Source organism: Dermacentor variabilis, chromosome 5 (genome assembly GCF_050947875.1).
Source record: "Dermacentor variabilis isolate Ectoservices chromosome 5, ASM5094787v1, whole genome shotgun sequence".
In the NCBI taxonomy this organism is placed as follows: domain Eukaryota; kingdom Metazoa; phylum Arthropoda; class Arachnida; order Ixodida; family Ixodidae; genus Dermacentor; species Dermacentor variabilis.
This window is the reverse complement of record NC_134572.1, coordinates 129,701,893-129,719,516: the sequence shown is the minus strand read 5'-3', so window position 1 is coordinate 129,719,516 and position 17,624 is coordinate 129,701,893. Positions and strand designations below refer to the sequence as shown.

The window sequence follows — 17,624 nt, the reverse complement described above, 5'->3', positions numbered from 1 at the left end:
TAATTCCTTACGTGCAAGTCTGTGATCGTGTAACATTTCCTCTGCCTGCCTGTCTTGTTAGTGCTGGAGTTGCTGCTTTAAGTGTATCCGCATCATCGTCTTTATGACTGTATGTATTAAGCAAAGGTAAAATAATAGAATGAGAATTCAACAGCAGCTGATAATGTCTAGAGTTGTTGAGATGATGGACTGGATATCGCGTCCAGCTTAGCATCAATCTTCCTGGAAAATGCCATTGAACAAAGGCCATCGATCTGTAAAGCAGTGATTGTTGTCTTTTATTGCCGCGTCTCCAACTACAGTACCACACATGCACGCTGTTCGGCCTAGCAGCAGGGCCAGAGGACCTTGCCGGCGCTATCGGCGATAACCCACGACAAGGTCTTCTCGATGCTCACGGCCAGGATGTCACGGATCACCTCGTAGTACCCCCAGCGCAGTTTCTGGGTATCGGGGTTCTCGTCCAGACCAGTGAATGTGGTGCTGAAGTTTCCGAGCTTGGGGTAGGCATGAGCTCTGGGTCCCTTCCAGGCACCCACGGACACGTAGAGGCGACCGTGGACCTCCGGGAAAGTGGTGTCAGCCGAGACGCTCGAACTGTTGTGGTCGTACTTCAGCTGGCTCTTGACTTGCACCTGAAAAAGTGTGGCCACGTGCTGTTGAGCCGACGGGAATGGTATAGGGATCCGAGAGCGTTCCGCCCTTCTTTTTCTTTTTTTGTTGCGTCAGTTTTGCTGCATGCTTGTCCATCGCTTCGAATGGTTCCTTGTCGCGAAGAGCTTCCTAACGATTACTAGAAAAGTTACCGGAACTGGCACGAGCCAAAGCCGCCATTAGGGCGGCTGAACCGGCTGTGGATCAGAGTGCAGTTCTTATATTAGTGAACAGCATGTCCAAAAGAGTCCCTGTGCTTAACAACTTGTGGCCCGTGGCTCCGCTGATGGTGGTACTCGTCAATATGCGCTTCCGCTCTGTGCAGTGTGCGTGCGTATGCCCAGAGTACATAGCTTCCCTACGGGGCGGCCATTGAGGTCGGAAAATTGCCACGCAATATATCAGCATAAATTAAGCCTCACTGTTTCTGTATATTATTAAACACATCGACATGTATCTAATGAGGAGGGCATAACGAACAGCATTAAGGTTTTTTTTTACAAGCTAATTTATTATCGGAATTCCTTCGAGTGGTACGGCTAGAGGCTTTTCTGAGGTCTGCACACAAAGAAAGACAAAAACAAACGAGAGAGTTGTCCAGATTAGGTCGTCTCATCTATGATCAGGACAACCTCATGGTTACGCATCTGTATAACCTCACTACGAGATCCCTGCGCCACCGATCACCGGCTCTGGTGTTTCAGTGGTTATGGCGTACTGCTGCTGAGCACAGGGTCGCGGGTTCCCTTCTTTATTCCGAGCGGCCGCTTTCCAATGACAAAAAAATACAGCAGATCAAACGAGTTGGAATCTATATACAGCGCAGCTTTGTGTGAGTGCAGAAAGAGACGAAACACGAGTACACGTACACGGACACACAAGCACGGGCGCACACGAATTATGCCGAGCCTTTTGTTAAATGAATTTGCTGACTAGTAGAGAGTACGACGGACGCCTTGAACTAATCGTAGGTTCAGAGGCAGCATGTGCGTATGTACGTAGCGCAGTTCGAATCCATTCTATCCAAAAGATGCGTTTACTCCCTCATTGCCATACAGCAGCGGATGCGCGATGGCGAGCTTTCTGGTTCTATTTTTATTTTTTTTGTATCTGCATGGTCGGCGCTGCCACTGCCGCGGATGTGCGAAAGCGAGCGCCATCTGGTAGTGGTGCAAGAAACCCAGCGGTGCGCGCGGCACGCGTGCTCAGCTGTGCTGTGATTGGTTGGCCTATTCGGCCAGGGAACAGCCAATCAGAAGTGCCCGTGGTCACCAAACGCAACAAGGTTCGCAAAAAAGCTTCCTTTGGAAGGACTGCAGAGCGTTCGTATGCCGTTCTTTTGGTGTACACTAATGAATCTGAGGTGGGTAAAATGAATCCATAGGTCCACAATATGGCCTCAGTCATAGGCCATGAGTTGCATTCTGAAGTTAAAAAAGGATGCCGATGATAGCAGTCCTTAGTGAGCCGAAGGGTTAGCGTTTTGAAACGCATGACAATTTTCTTTGGAGCCGTAGAAAACTTGCTTAACTGCAGTACGGAAGAGGCAGGAAGCTCGGGTTATTGTGATCCTACAATACGACCGGAGGTCAGCTAGCGCAAGTCCAGTACACTGGCCAAAGTTTTTAATGGTAGTCGCCACGACATTTTCCACAAAACTGTCTTGAATCCAAATGTATAGCAAGAATTCAATTGGAACTATTGGCAGCGTGGCGCTAGCGTGCCATCTGCACATGCGCTCTGCACGTTTTGAGATAAATATGCGATAAGGAAACATCATAAAGTGTTCTCCACAATAGCAGTCTACAATTAACGCGGCTGATTCAACTTGCCGTGCATGGGCTGCATCAACGGCCGTTACCACATCGTCAATTTCAAAGCGAATGAGTGAAAGCATTATTGTGCTTAGATAAGTATCCGTGGCGTAAGGAACCCTCGGACAAGGTCTCCAGTGGTGAAATCTTGTAGACACTTTTTCGCTATCCAGTGTAGGTTATGCCTAGTAGCTTTCTGCATAGATTCACTACGCAATAGCCGCTGAGCTAGAAGCCTTGTGTCGCCATTACTTCTGAAGCAGGCTTTCTCTCTGTTTGGCAACCTTATCGCCTTGTATCTTACGATTCCGGCATGCTATCTTCCACTTATAGAGCTCAAATGATGTCGCTGTAGATTAACTCAAACCATCTAGGTATGATCGGGCGCTTCAAGAAGGAACCTCAGCCCCCTACCTTGATTTCTCCATAAGTGACGTTACAGCCAACGTAGACGCGGTACGGGAACCGGCTGTAAGAAGAGCAGTCTCCCGAGCGCTGGATGGTGCTCAGACCCGTGATGGTTGATTTATCGAACTTGACGCTCAAATAGTGGGGGTGGTCTCTGACGCGGAAGCTGAAGCCGGGTATCGTCAGCGGGTCGATGTACTTTGCCTCGGCGGGAAGCTCGTCCTTGAGTATCTTGTCCACGTACGCATTGAGCTCCTCGGTGGATTGCTGTTGGCTGAGGCCTGCAATAAAAGAAACTTGTGGGTTTATGGAGTTATACCTAATCACTACAAAGACAAAATAGCAGGGGAGAGTTAAAACGGTTGCGCGGAACGAGGCGATAAACCGTAGAGCACGGACTGGTGATGACGTTTTTCACGACACTAATATGCTGTTGAAGTCGAATACCTGTTCTGTTATACGTATACTTCTGTTATACTAACATTCATTAATCAGGAACGCTAGTGAATAGTTACCACCAACGCTTATTATGCATTTGTCGGTTAACTTGACCTGTTTGACTGCAAGGGCGAAATGCATGCCCCACCTACGGAGTGTTTTATATTGGACAGTTTTATAACGGCGTTTTTCGCCTTAAGTACGTAAACGTAAGTACACCTTTGCGGCCCCCGGATTGCTACCTTGAAAAGCGTGCGCAATGTACTATCCTGACTGATTGCAAGACAACTAATAAATCAAACCAATATTAAACTTTTTGCACCAGTATAGAGAACATTATATATCTGCGGGGGGCAATTGTGAAAATCTGGTTTAATTGTTAGAGTGACAAAAGCGCATAAAGATGTCGTTATAACTGCTAATGAAACTCGTTCGCCGTTTGTAGTAATTGCAGTAATAATTTGAAATAAATGCCGGAACAAAATTAAACGTTGACAGAGTAGAGGGAACACTTTGCAGAGCGCGCATTAAAACTTATTAAGACGTGGATTACTTTACAGCGTCAAATGTAAGTATCAAGGTCGCACAAATACAAGTGCACCCAGAGAACTTACGAACCATTTCCGCATACAAGGTAAAAATTTGCATCGAAATGAAGCCTTGGGAACAAAACACAGGAAACAACACACTGTGTCAATGCTGGGGAAGATTTCGAGAGTTTTGGTCATTTAGGAGATCCTCAAAATCAGGAACAGCTATAAAGCGCCTTCTGAGGAATTAAGTGGCTGTAGTTAATTATAAACTGTCGTTATAAGTTAGGAAGTAAAGATTCCAAGCTGAAACATTGCGCAGAGCCCTCTGGCGTGTATATCGATCCCTCTTAAAGCCTCTTCACGCAGTGAAAATTGTTTGCAATAAAAAAATGACTTTACGGAGTGAAATATAATAAATTCATTGTGGTAATCAGACTCGAATGCCCTCGTGCTACGGACCATAGGAGCTATGGTCACTTAGCGCAAATCGACAAAAGTACGGGGAGGGTGTGACAACGTGACGTCGGCGGTGTCGGTGAAGGAAAATTAGGAGCATTAAAAAAAGAAAGAAGAGCATTAAAAGTTTTGACCTGGCCAGCTCCACTTCGAATGAACCTCTCAATTTGGAACTAAATTCTATATTTCTTTCTCTCTCTCTCTATTTTGTTCTACATGGATCAGCGAAAGCTCGGATTGCTGGGATAGCAAGGCGTATCCTACGTCAGACAAAAGTGTTACTTTCAACATTTAGAAGGGAAACCTATCTATAACCCCTTTAGTCACAGTGCACACATTCATGCACGTGACATCTATTCGCTGGCAGTGTGCAGTTCTGGCAAAGAAAAAGCGGCGAACATTAATAAGCTTCCGGTGAATCGAATCCCCTGCATGATCACTACATTACATGTCTTCATTACACGTTACAGATCAAATCACTTCGATTTTACTGCGTATTCCTACAGATGACCACTTTGCTGGAGCCCCTACCATGTTTTGACTTCACAGCGCCTTCTCCTGGCCCCCAAGAAGCCGCACCAGTAAAATCGCGTAAAAAAAAAAAAAACATTTCAACCGGTGTTCCCAAAATCTAACTTAGTGTAAGTGATCTTTACTAGCAACGTACACATAGAATCAAAATACCATTTCTGCGACACGAAAAAAGAAAATTAAAAGAGACTAGAGAAAATTCGAGGGTTGCACAAGCAAGGAGATTACAGAAACAGAAATAGTAATTTTTATTTTCGGTTGCGCCATAAATACTTGTTTCATAAACTCGTAAACTATTCATATGAAGTACGGCTATTTAACTTCTCTAAGAGGACACACTACTCATTCGATAGGATTGATATTTGAAAAATGTACAATGTCTCGTCAGCGTTATTTTGTGAACGCAAAATAAGTACAATGTCCCGGCTCCTCAGTTTAGGTGACTCAGCAATAATGTATTCTGCGTTGCATTACTGTGTCCTTGTGAAGAGAGTAGCGTTCACCAATCCAGCTTATATCAGAGGCAGCGTTTTTTTGTCTTGCACTAACAGCCCGCCATACCACCTAGCTGTAATATCGTGCTACGACTCCACTGACTTCATATGCGAGTTCACTTATCTTATGCGTTGACGACTTCTGAGCCAAGAACGACATGCACTATTGCATTCAGCAAATTACTCATACGATACGAACAGCATTACGAAACCAACTGGTTCTAGCGCGTAGACATATCCCAGTTCGCAAAAAAATGTACTAGTATTTCGAAACCGCCCAGTGACATAACGGGTTTCCACTGAAAGCGTCGAATTAATCGCACGAACAGTTTCGCTGGAAAGAAGAAATGCGAATGATTTTTTGAGTTCACAGACTTTCCTATGTGTTGTCAGTGTACGATTCTCAAGTTTAGTTTTTGTATAGCTAACTTTCCGTTTGATGCTCTTATTTGGCCTGTCCGCTACCAATGAAAAAAAAATAACAGGCCGCATTAACGTTAATTTCCTTATTATCGCTCGTCCATACGCTACAGTAATGTACCAGGACAAACCCTGCCTATCTACGTGCTCTGCATTACAAAGCAGCCAAGAAATAAAACTTATGATTCAGGTAAAGCTAGACTAACACCCTATGACCACATGAGAACATCTCACCTGATGGCAATGCTACCTCAAACTACCGTAACAGGAGGATATTAAAGAGAGCAATGAGTCAACGGGCTTTTACTCTCTTTTACTCCACACAGTTCAACGTGCAGAGTATTGTGTAGCTGCTTATTCTGTTAATTTCAAGTACTTCTAGCTTAAGATGTGATCTGTTGGCTCAGATGACGCCTTTACTTTTATTAAACGCTGCCTCAACGGCGTCTCCCTGAGAAAGTAATTTAAAGTAAATGAGCTCATTTGTGGCGTACTTCGTACCTCCTTTTTTTTTTTTTTGGAAAGCAATTATTACAACGCGAATCTACTGGACAAAAAAAAAACATAGGCAGCAGTATAATGCACAAACATATGTATACCACACAAATGACATACACAGCTTTTGATTTCCTACTGGTGGATGGCAGCTGGAAGTCACCGTCTGTATATGTCGTTTTGCGCGTCTTTGTTGCCTAGTATATTGTCGCTGCAATGCTCACTCTTTATCAGAAACTGAGTAGCACCTATCGCGAACTGTCAATACATACTCTCCATGTAGGAAGAGAGGCTACAGCATCTTTAACTGTGCATAACTTCAATTGACCACCACTTACGCACGTGACGATAGTGATGCCGGAAACATCGCTCCACAAACGCTTTTATCCAGTTGCAAAGTTTTCGCGCAACTGCATTTCTGTTGCCTCAAGTTGCGCTAATCTTGGAGTAACGCATTGCTTACGTTTTTTCTTCTTCCTTATACGGGGAGGGGGGGGGGGGGCTCCAATTTCAGGTTATTCTTGAAGTTTTCATACATTGTCAGACGTTTTTGTGATAGTGTTGAACAGAAATTGCCGTTCTATTTTTCCATTCATGTGCGGCAGTACAATGGCAAACGAATGCTGTTTTTTTTTTCCTTGTTTGTTTTCTATTCTGAAGACCCCCTGTCTGAATGCATGGTATCAAGACAAAAAGGACACAATGTACGAGAACAAACGCAGAACACAACAGTCTGTAACTGTTTCTTACGCTTGACTATCTCTATAATCTGTTAAGATTAACCACGCACATAGTAAATCAGCACTTACAGCCCCAATGATGGCTCAGTCGCTATAAACACTGTGCTACTAAAAACGAGGTGGCTGGCTCGGTTCTTAGCCGTGGCCACCGCATTGTAATGAGGCCAAAATGCGAAAATGCTGCTGTACCTTACAGTGTAGTGCAGGTTGAACAACCTTAGGTAGCCAAAGCCTGAACTAGTACGCCCCTACGCCTTCATAGCCAATTACGGAGCTTCGGGACGTAAAACGATTACAGCTATTGATGAATCATCGCTTAAGAAGTAAAATGTTCTGTCATACTGTGCTGGATCAACAGCATAGCTAAGTTCCGGCCTGTTTATAATGCAGCCTCAGTCACATTAGCTCCGCATTCGAGTCACTGTTCTCTGCTCGAATTGTAATAATTTGTATTCGACTATAATACTCTAAAGAGAAAAATAAAGTTTGTGGAAAAGCATTCTCAAGACGAATTGCAACGCGTATAGTAACCTGAACAACAGTGTGAAAGTTCAACGACGAAACTCGCTTTTGAATTTTTAAAATTTGGGGCAGTAGAGACCACTAGGATTCAGTAGACTAATACTTGCAAAGCGCTGCAGAAATTCAGCTGGTCAATTATACTAACGCCCACATTATTAGCGAATGGGGCCAGCTAATTACAAAAGTGTTTGTTTAAAAAAGTTTGGAAGCCGATCTCGGGGCCTGCTTTCACCAAACAGTCTGCAAGCTAGAACGGTTCACAAAAAAAGTGAAAAAGTGGCCTCGCCTAATGCTCGTGACGAACATATTAGCAAACGAGGTCGTAAACGTACCAACAGTGGTCGTTCCGAAAGGCTTCCTGAATTACACCCCGTAGACTATTCTTACGGTCGATCGTTCCGATGCCACACGCCCCATGCCGCGTCTAAACGGGCCGGGCATTTAACGCTATGCTTTCGCAAACTTCATTTAAGATGCCATACTCACTACGCAAAAGCGGCTTGCATACACGCTGTACGCTCCATGGCAGACACACTCAAGGCGAACAGTTGCGGTCGGAATGCGTATTATTAACTAAAATTACTTGATTAAATGCGTAACGTGTGCTCTTATGATCCGTACACGTATTGAAAACCTGAAGACAATGTTATCCTAAGTCAAGTGTCCCCATAATATTCATCCCGAGCTTTTCACTTCGTATTCTCGGATAAGCGCAAATGCGCATAGCGGAGTATTTGTTGCGTAATCGTCTCTTTTCGCCAGGCGTTTATTGGCAGGACAACTGATATCAGCTTCACGTTCCTTTTATGCTGGCGCGGAAAGCTCAAATAATCGCATCGCTCCTAGGCTCGTGTTAACGATGCCCCCCCTCCCCACCCCCTTCCCCCAATCCTGCCCCATATTTCTACCTCAAAATACAATATCAGTGGCACAGACTGCCAAATTTCGTGAATATCTCTGAACAAGAATCTGCAAAAAAAGTAAAGAATGAACTTGCCCAAGGGTACTAACTATCCTCAAGTTTCCGATGTGAATGTGCACCACGGACTCGTAGATAAACAGGTATTTGGATGTTAGTTAGACACTTTCTAAGTTTATACATAATTTTCCCATAGCATAGTTTGGCTGCCAAGGAGCCTTTATTATACGTGCAAGCTGCGTTTTGGCAGCTCGCACAACATTTTGAAGTACTGGCGAAAGTCAAGCTTCGTAGGCACGCGGCATACCTTGCCCTATAAATTCAAAGGTAGTAGCCCGCAGTAGCCAACCGCGTCGCCGTGTTTAAGAAGCGTTAACTGCGCTAGACGCCCTGCAGCCGCTGTGCCGTTGCAAGTGCTATTCTGGAACGATGCCTAACGTAGCGGAGTTGCTTTTTATGGCCCTTCGCGCAGTGCAAGAACCGTTATGTTATGCTAGGGACGTCCATTTCCTCTGCTGGCGGCGGACCAGACGGCATATTTTTAAGCAAAAGAAAAATTAAACTCACCTGCCAAGAGGAGAAGCGTGGTTGCGAACAGAATCATCCTGCTGCAATATAAACGACACTTCAGAGATGCGGCACATATTTTGTGGAGGTTAATAAAAGCCTGTATGTCTCAGTAAGCAGGCAAGTCTACCGGTTTTACGGAAGCTACAAAGCATGCAAACTGTGTTTTGGTGTTTTTTTTTTAACTTTTCTGGATAAGAAGTCACCTATTCTACAAGAGAGTGGTGTGCATTCGGACATTTGTAAATCTAAGCCAGTGCTTTCATACCGGCATACCTTATTGCGACGAAGTGCAATCCGATGTGGCAGTCTGGCTGGAGCTGTCGTGACTGTACTGCTTAATACGGACGCCACCTCACCACGCTCTTAACTGAGCCAGGTTGTTTTCTGTGAGGTGCAGTCCACGTTCGTCTCAAGGTAGGCCTTCTCGACTACGAAGGCCACGTGTCCATTTAATCGCGTCATTCAGGCAGTAAACTAAGCCTTTAGCAAAGGGATTTTCCAAAGGCGTCCGCACCAGCGCACGGCTGGGATGAAAGTGTGACAAAATTCTAAAGGAAATGTACAGTTTCGAAAACGCTTGTCTTCCTTATAAGCTACACTTCAGCCGCACTTCCTATTCAAGGGTAATATCAGGTAACGCGCAGTATGTCTACGAGTCGCCCTATGGGACACTCATGAAATCTCCATCATCGTTCTATTTGCAGCTACAACTGGTAGTGTCATCACCAATTAGACAATTCCAGATGGTTATGAGGGAGTTCCCGCTAAAGAAATTGGCAGCGAATGAGGGCCGGTGCAAGGAACAAGTGACAAACCGTGTTTCTTACTCACCTTGGTGGTGTGCGTGCTCCTTCGTGAAAGTGACTTCGCACCGTATCTGTTCGCGTCGCTGCTTTATAACTCAAAGTCGAGCCGTCATGTGGTCCGTTATCAGCTTGCAGGAAAGAAAAAAATATATAGCATCCTGCCGCAGTCCACATATAGAATGTGAGGTGTTTGCGTCCCGCCGATCGTTTATCGATGTTCAATAGATAAGCGTCGCGCCACGGTTGTCTGCGCGCGCAGAAAAAAAAGAAAGTGCTCCTCCGAAGAGATAAACGCTATACTACACAGACAGCACCCTGATTGTACATTGTGTTGAGCCGATAATCGTGTTTTTTCTTTCTTTCTCGGCTGAGTCGGGCAATACCTGCGACGCATAGTTGTCAAGACACAGGTAGCTGGGCGCTTTCATTTCGCAAAATAGTCGTCTCAGACAAAGCGTGCAATAGATAGAAGGGTGCACGCTGGTTGCAGTCTACATTCTGGTATCATAGCTTCCGGTGAGCAGCAAAATAATCAATAGCATTACAAAAGTGCGTCGCAAAAAAAAAACATGGTGACTTTCGCAAAGAGTAATCGGACACACCACTGCAGCGAAAGGCAGGCGCGTTTGCCAGTTAAGTTGCAACCGGTGAATGTACATGCGCGGGTCAAACTGCAGTCTCGCGCCCTCTGACGAAGCATGCCCTAGTGTACAAACATTGTGTGACGCACGCCTGTGTTTTTGTGCTCGTATGCCTGCTCCTACGCCCACTTCAGGCCAGCCTACAGTCGGGATCAACAATGAGTGTAAGAGATTACACTGGGAGAGCAGCAGCATCTGCTTCGGGCGGCGGAGCGTGTGTTTCAGTGTCGCACGTCATGAAAGACTCTATGGGAGGACTTGGTGGACTATGTTCTAAAATATTCAGATATCCTGGGAACCCACGTTTCTTTTTTCGTGTTTTTGGCATGCTAATTCCATAAGAATGTCCCAGTGGATCTCTAGTACGTGTAACCGCGAGTAATTTTTCAATAATTAATTTTGTTCGCGCTAAGCTTAGCTAATGCCATCCTATACTTAAAACCGGATATCTTGCCGGGGGTGGAAGTCAGCCAAAGATCGGTAGGTCGCTTGGCCTTGGGAGCCCACGGTAAAACGCAAATGAGGCAATGCGGAGCGACATATGAGTTGGGCTTCTTTTGAAGCCAGAGAAGCGCAGAGAAAAATTAGATTTGAAAGACCCAGGGACATAGATCAAAATAAATGGCCGGCTAAAATGCTCAAGTATGTGTACTTGAAAAGCGCGGACATAGGATTGAGGGACAGCTCAAGAAAGTTGGCAACCAGGTACAGGGTAATTGAAAGTGTAAATAGACAACCAACAGTAATTAAAAAAAAGAAGTTAGAGAAACAGAAACAGTAAATTGGATGCAAGGAATGGAAACAAAAAAGACCCCGTATACTTACAATGGGAAGAAAGTAAATAGAAGGGGAAAATCTATACGAGAACACAGAGGGCAGTTCTTCGCTATTTGAGGCTCGCACTGGCTGCCTATGAACAAATACATACAGGAGCAAATATTCTCAACAAGATGAGGCATGTGTATGCTGCAGCGAAAATTCGAGGCCAATCAGCGCATCATAATGAAATGCTGGGGGTTTGACCCAGTGAGGTCCGTAAGGAATGTACACCTCCCAGAAGCGCTTGAATTTAAAGTGAACGGAAGTATGAACTGGTCAGTAGTTAAGATAAGCAAGAGGCGTTTAGAGTATTGGGGAAAAAAATCAGGGAAGAGACTGATACGACCAGATTTGTTGCACACATAGGTGCTAGATAGAGAAGCTTCAAGGGAGAGAAAAGAAAGTGAGATGCATACAAAGATGGAAGAATGGAAACATCTATTGCATACCTGATTAACTCAAGCAGGCTCGGTCACTAATTGTCTCCGCTCCGTTTTTCAAAGGGAATGCCAATACATCATCATCATCATCATCAACGCCACCACTACCACCACCACCACCGAAATCCTGGTCATGTCTGGCACGGTTGCTGAGGGGTCGGAGTGAGAACAAGGTCGCGTGTGCATACGCGCATCTTTAGTCTCAAAATTTTGTTTACACCGATGGGAACAACCTTCTAGCGAGGAGGAATGCGTCAGAGAATTGAGCATGCGTAAGGTGTAACGAAATGTCGCATCCTTTCTCAACACATGCCACAAGGCCAATTGGCGCAATGAAAAACAAAAGAGTATGCATTCAAAGCACGTAGGTGGGCCCTCTTCCAAGCATTGCCACGCAAGCTACGGCTATACATAGCTGCAGGGTCGTAAAATTTGCAATACCACGCTTTGCAGCCGGTGTGCTGCATGGCTTGTCACCTCCTTGCCGCTCGACCCACGTGGCCGCAAACCGATCTCATTAGCTGTTTAATACCCCGTTATGAGATTGGCGCAACGTTCGGTGCAGTAGTAAACACAATGAAACGATTGCACAATAGTCTCATGCCGGCTCCAATGCACTTTTGTTGCTGTTTAATAAGCTCAAACAAATGGGAATGTTGGCTAGGTGAGCCTTAAAAAGTTGTAACCACCCATTCCCCCGTAGATGCGTACGGACATGCCGCAGCTACGCAAACATGTTTAATCTATTTAAAAAAAAATGGGAACAATAAGAAAAACAAAAGAAACAACCCATGTGCACCCGCGTTAGACAAAAGTTCGCACCCTCTGTGCAATAAAGACACTACTATACGCGTAACACGTGAATGTAACTAGGGATCCACAAGTGCGTACTAATGTTCTGCAAACATTAGTACGTAGTTGACATACTAGGACATACTAATGTTACGTAAACATTGGTATGTCCTAAACATACTGATGTAGAAGCACATCCGCACCAAGTGAACTGGATGGCCGGAAAATGCAGCGATGATCGGTGTTCTTGAGGCCTCATACGGTAGCGAATTGGAATAAGCACAAGAACAATATTGACTTAATGACTCCAGTGATGCTTTTGGGTCAGAATATATTGCCACATTGTTATTCATTTCGTTGTCAGCAATGCATCTTGTTGCCTGGAGATCCCAAATTAGTTCTTCTGAGGCACATAGCACGTATTGTGCTACATTGTGCTTTGGTACGCAAAAGAGACACGTGAAGCTACACTCTTTTGTAGCTCCATCAATGAATAAAAAGATGTTAACCGTCTTGTGATCAACTCATGTTAAGGACTGTAAGAAATTTAGCTTTTAGGGTGTGCTTTGTAGATTTTTATCCATCTATGGAATTGTCAGGGCCGCAGAAATTATCACCAAATGCCAAGGCGGAAAATTGGAAGACCGGGCCATGTGTTTATGCCGCGGATTATTATCGTAATACTATCAGACTGGTGAAATGTCGAAGAGTAAATTTCATGAACACGTAGATCATGAACAGGTTGTTCCCTGGCCTCTGCTACAGCAAGGTTGCTCAATGGGAGCAAGGATATCCAAAGCAGTTGGAATACGGTCAGAAGCTTAGTTGCGATAGCTTAGTTGGGATACGGTCAGAAAACGTAGATTACAGATAATGAGGTGGCGATTGTCTGTCGAACAAGAGCAACAAGAAGTTTAGGTATAGGGAGTCTGATGTGGTTGCAACACTTAGTGCCTGCAATGCTCCGTAATACGTTGAGACTACGTAGATAATTATACGACGCACAGTTTCTGTCAAAAGTTCCAAAGCCGCTTCATGGGGGCGAGATCTGTCGCCGGGCTTTGTAGTAGTACTCTTGCAACAAACGTGGTGCTCGCAACCATCGTCTGAATGAGATTAACGACTATCTCTGAGGCTTTTCGGCAGCAAATTTACTGTAGGGGCGGCAGTACGTGCTCTGAGATCACGTATGGTAACACGAGCAGTGAGTTAATATTTTCTACAAAGACTTCAGTTGTGTATGTCATCACAAGGAGAGCTATGTCGGCGAGATGGCATGGTTGTGTATTAAAACAATTGCCATCGCTGTAGCAGTGTGCTTGATTTCGCGCGTCCACTGTGGAAATTTCGTATTTTGAAACTGCCGCCACCGGTTACTTAGAGTCAGAAAGGACCATAACCATGTCCCGATCTGACAGTCGGCTTTTGTGAGACGTGACCTCATGAAAGAGTGACGGTGAAACCTGTAAGCTCGGCAGCTCCTGCAATACAACTTCGCGCCATCATGTGTCATCCACATTCTTGCTTGCCACATTTCTTTCGGCGGAGTTTCAGCATGTGTAACATATTAGTAGAAGTCCAAACTAAGCAGAGATTCACAGGTCGATGGTGGCGTCGAATGATTAACAGATGTCCAACAAGGAGCGTCGCTGTAGTCAACGTTTTGATTGACAAGGGCACTTGTCTTCGTCAGGGCAGCAGTTGAAAAACTGTGGCCAGAGCAGAAATGAAGTGCGTCAGCGCAAGAAAACTGTAAAAGATGTTTCACTTGCCTTGGGTTTAGCGATATCCCTTGTTCGACCACAGATCAGAGTAGTCGAAATGCCTTTTCCGCAGCGTTTCTGAGGTTTGAAGATTGTTGAAGCTTGAGGTTCATTGATACCCGCGACAGTAGAGAAAAAGGGGCCTCAGAACGAAAAGTTACAAAAGTAGGCTTCAAAGCGTTCGAAGCGTGACAGCGAAAACGGTAAATGGCAGCGCAGCACTCATAAAAACTAAGGCAAGAGAGAGCCATGTCTGTACAGATCACACAAATGGGGGCAAAATCGCTATCTTACGCACAGACAAAGGTAAATAAATTATGCATCGATGACTTGTGCAGGCAGATTTGCATAGGTAATCTGTCTAATTCATCATTAACTGCTATTGATTCTATACATTTCTTTGTCTTACCCCATTCGAATAAAGTCATGATGCATCGTAGAGTTCGGCGCTCTTAAACGGCGACTAACGCGGCATAAGCACGACATGGTCTAAGAGCCCGCAGTGCCTAGTCCCTTGGCCCAGCCTCCTGCAAACACGACTCGTAGAATATACTGGGAATCTGCGACAACCAACGCTGAATTGCGTCATGTCCGGTCTACCGCCCTTACGCTGAAACGGGCATGTGGAATTGTGCCAGACGTTTGCGTAAGACCGTTCGCGCCGTCTCGTCCATACTTAAGGCTCGGCTCTCACCTTTTGCTCTTCTTTGTGGACAAGGAACCCGTATGACTCCCGCAAACGGCGGTTCCTTTCTTTCTTTTCTTTCTTCCTTCTTTTTTTTTTGTCAAATGCAACTTTTTTTTTACAGAGTGCGCCTCCCATTGGACTATATTTCACAGTACTTTTGCTTGAACAAAAAGCACAAATAAAGTGAGAAGGCAAAGAAATCCTTTCTATGACTACAAAAATCTCCGCAAATGCAGCCCTCGCAAAGGGTTTAATGGCAGGATATATATAGTCCTGCAGCTATCGACATCGCTAAAAGAGAATGCTCTAGCATTTTTTTTTCGTCGTTTGAAGTACTGCAATATAGATGGGAAGGTGTGGGAGGGAGAGATCCCCTATGTCACGCTAAAGCCTTGTATGTAGTTTAGCTAATCTAAGGTGACGTCGCCCACACCTCACACGTGCAGACTTGAGGATGCAGACTTTCAGCAAGGCATTTGAGGAGGAGCTGCAAACAGTGATTTCCCGAGAAGGGTATTCCCACTCTTCGGATAACCTATTTTGTTTTAGTTTCTTTTTGTACGAAGCTAATTGAAGCGACAAAACAATCTTCATCGTGGCTGCAAATAACCAAAAGTCGTGGTGGGAACGAGTGATGCCGCCGGGTGGCCATGGAAACGTGTAATGCTCACACTAGCGGCAAATTTCTGTGGTTGCAGATGGCGACACCAGTCCTTTCGTTACGCTGAACCGTTCCTTACCAGTGGTTGTGGGAGCAGCAAACGGCGCCGGACCTCATTTTGTCTCGGACATACCACGTAAGTGATGATGCTGGGCTGCTTCATTTTGCAACATATACAAGAGAATGCGGGCCTTCTGAGAAACCGCGAGCTCTAACGAAGCAGCGCTGCTCACGCATATCCCTGTATAAGAGCGTCTTGTGCGTACAGTTTCGGGGCATGGTGGCCAGCATGAGTATAAATTGTACGAGAAAGGGCCTAGAAAAAACGTATTACTGCGAAGATATGATGCAGGTTATGTGCGAACCTGGCGCGTATTTCTGAGGTAAAAAAGGCGGATTTTTAGTTGACGATATCGTACTTCCAAGAAAGAAACTTTCTTTACGTCCTATAATGAGAAATAGGGGAGGGGGGCATTGTAGGCTGGAGCCTTTAGGAGTCAACCGGATCCTGTAATTTCATTTCAGCCTGAATATTAAATTTATTGGCAAATTATATCACAACACTAGACGCATTGTTGTACAGCAAGGCTTTATTTTTCATATGCCCCAGGCAAAGAGGGAACAAAAGAATTCAAAAGGAGAGAAAATTTAGCAGTTCTTCCCAAACGTTGCCGAAGCATTGACAGCGATAGCAAGATTAAACGCCGCGCTTGGACTCCTCGGACGATGTTTAAGTACATGTGAGTGCGACAGCTAGAACAGAACTGGCAGAACTTTCGAAGTTAATAAACAAGCGTAAGACTGCTGACATAAGGAAGTATAATATGGATAGAATTGAACATGCTCTCAGGAACGGAGGAAGCCTAAAAGCAGTGAAGAAAGAACTAGGAATTGGCAAGAATCAAGTATGCGTTAAGAGACAAAGCCGGCAATATTATTACTAATATGGATGAGATAGTTCAAGTGGCTGAGGAGTTACCAGTGGCACCCACGACGATAATGGAAGAGAGAATAGTCTAGAGGAATTCGAAATCCCTCAGGTAACGCCGGAAGAAGTAAAGAAAACCTTGGTAGCTATGCAAAGGGGGAAGGCAGCTGGGGAGGATCAGGTAACAGCAGACTTGTTGAAGGATGGTGGGCAGATTGTTCTAGAGAAACTGGCCACCCTGTATACGCAATGCCTCATGACTTCGAGCGTACGGGAATCTTGGAAAAACGCTAACATATTCCTAATCCATAGGAAAGGGGACGCCAAAGACTTGAAAAATTATAGACCGATCAGCTTACTGTCCATTGCCTACAAAGTATTTACTAAGGTAATTGCAAATAGAATCAGGAACACCTTAGACTTCCGTCAACCAAAGGACCAGACAGGATTCCGTAAAGGCTACTCAACAATAGACCATATTCACACCATCAATCAGGTGATAGAAAAATGTGCGGAATATAACCAACCTTTATATATAGCTTTATTGATTAGGAGAAAGCGTTTGATTCAGTCGAAACCTCGAGTCATGGAGGCATTGCGGAATCAGGGTGTAGACGAGCTGTATGTAAAAATACTGAAAAATATCTATAGCGGCTCCACAGCCACCGTAGTCCTCCATAAAGAAAGCAACAAAATCCCAATAAAGAAAGGCGTCAGGCAGGGAGATACGATCTCTCCAATGCTATTCACAGCGCGTTTACAGGAGGTATTCAGAGACCTGGATTGTGAAGAATTGGGGATAAAAGTTAATAAAGAATACCTTAGTAACTTGCGATTCGCTGATGATATTGCCTTGCTTAGTAACTCAGGGGACCAACTGCAATGCATGCTTACTGACCTGGAGAGGCAAAGCGGGAGGGTGGGTCTAAAAATTAATCTGCAGAAAACTAAAGTAATGTTGAACAGTCTCGGAAGAGAACAGCAGTTTACGATAGGTAGTGAGGCACTGGAAGTGGTAAGCGAATACATCTACTTAGGACAGGTAGTGACTGCGGATCAGGATCATGAGACTGAAATAATCAGAAGAATAAG

General features: G+C 44.8%; 1 protein-coding gene across 1 annotated transcript; it reads right to left on the bottom strand.

Annotated features, from left to right (window-relative positions):
• Positions 1-255: 255 nt before the first annotated feature.
• Positions 256-9,892, bottom strand: LOC142583156 (uncharacterized). The gene is made up of 4 exons (XM_075693504.1): positions 9,826-9,892; positions 8,992-9,032; positions 2,883-3,157; positions 256-635 (listed from the first exon to the last, which is right to left on the bottom strand). Exons 2-4 carry the CDS (start codon positions 9,026-9,028, stop codon positions 327-329), a joined length of 621 nt encoding a protein of 206 aa, XP_075549619.1. The 5' UTR covers positions 9,029-9,032; positions 9,826-9,892; the 3' UTR covers positions 256-326.
• Between the last annotated feature and the right edge of the window lie 7,732 nt (positions 9,893-17,624).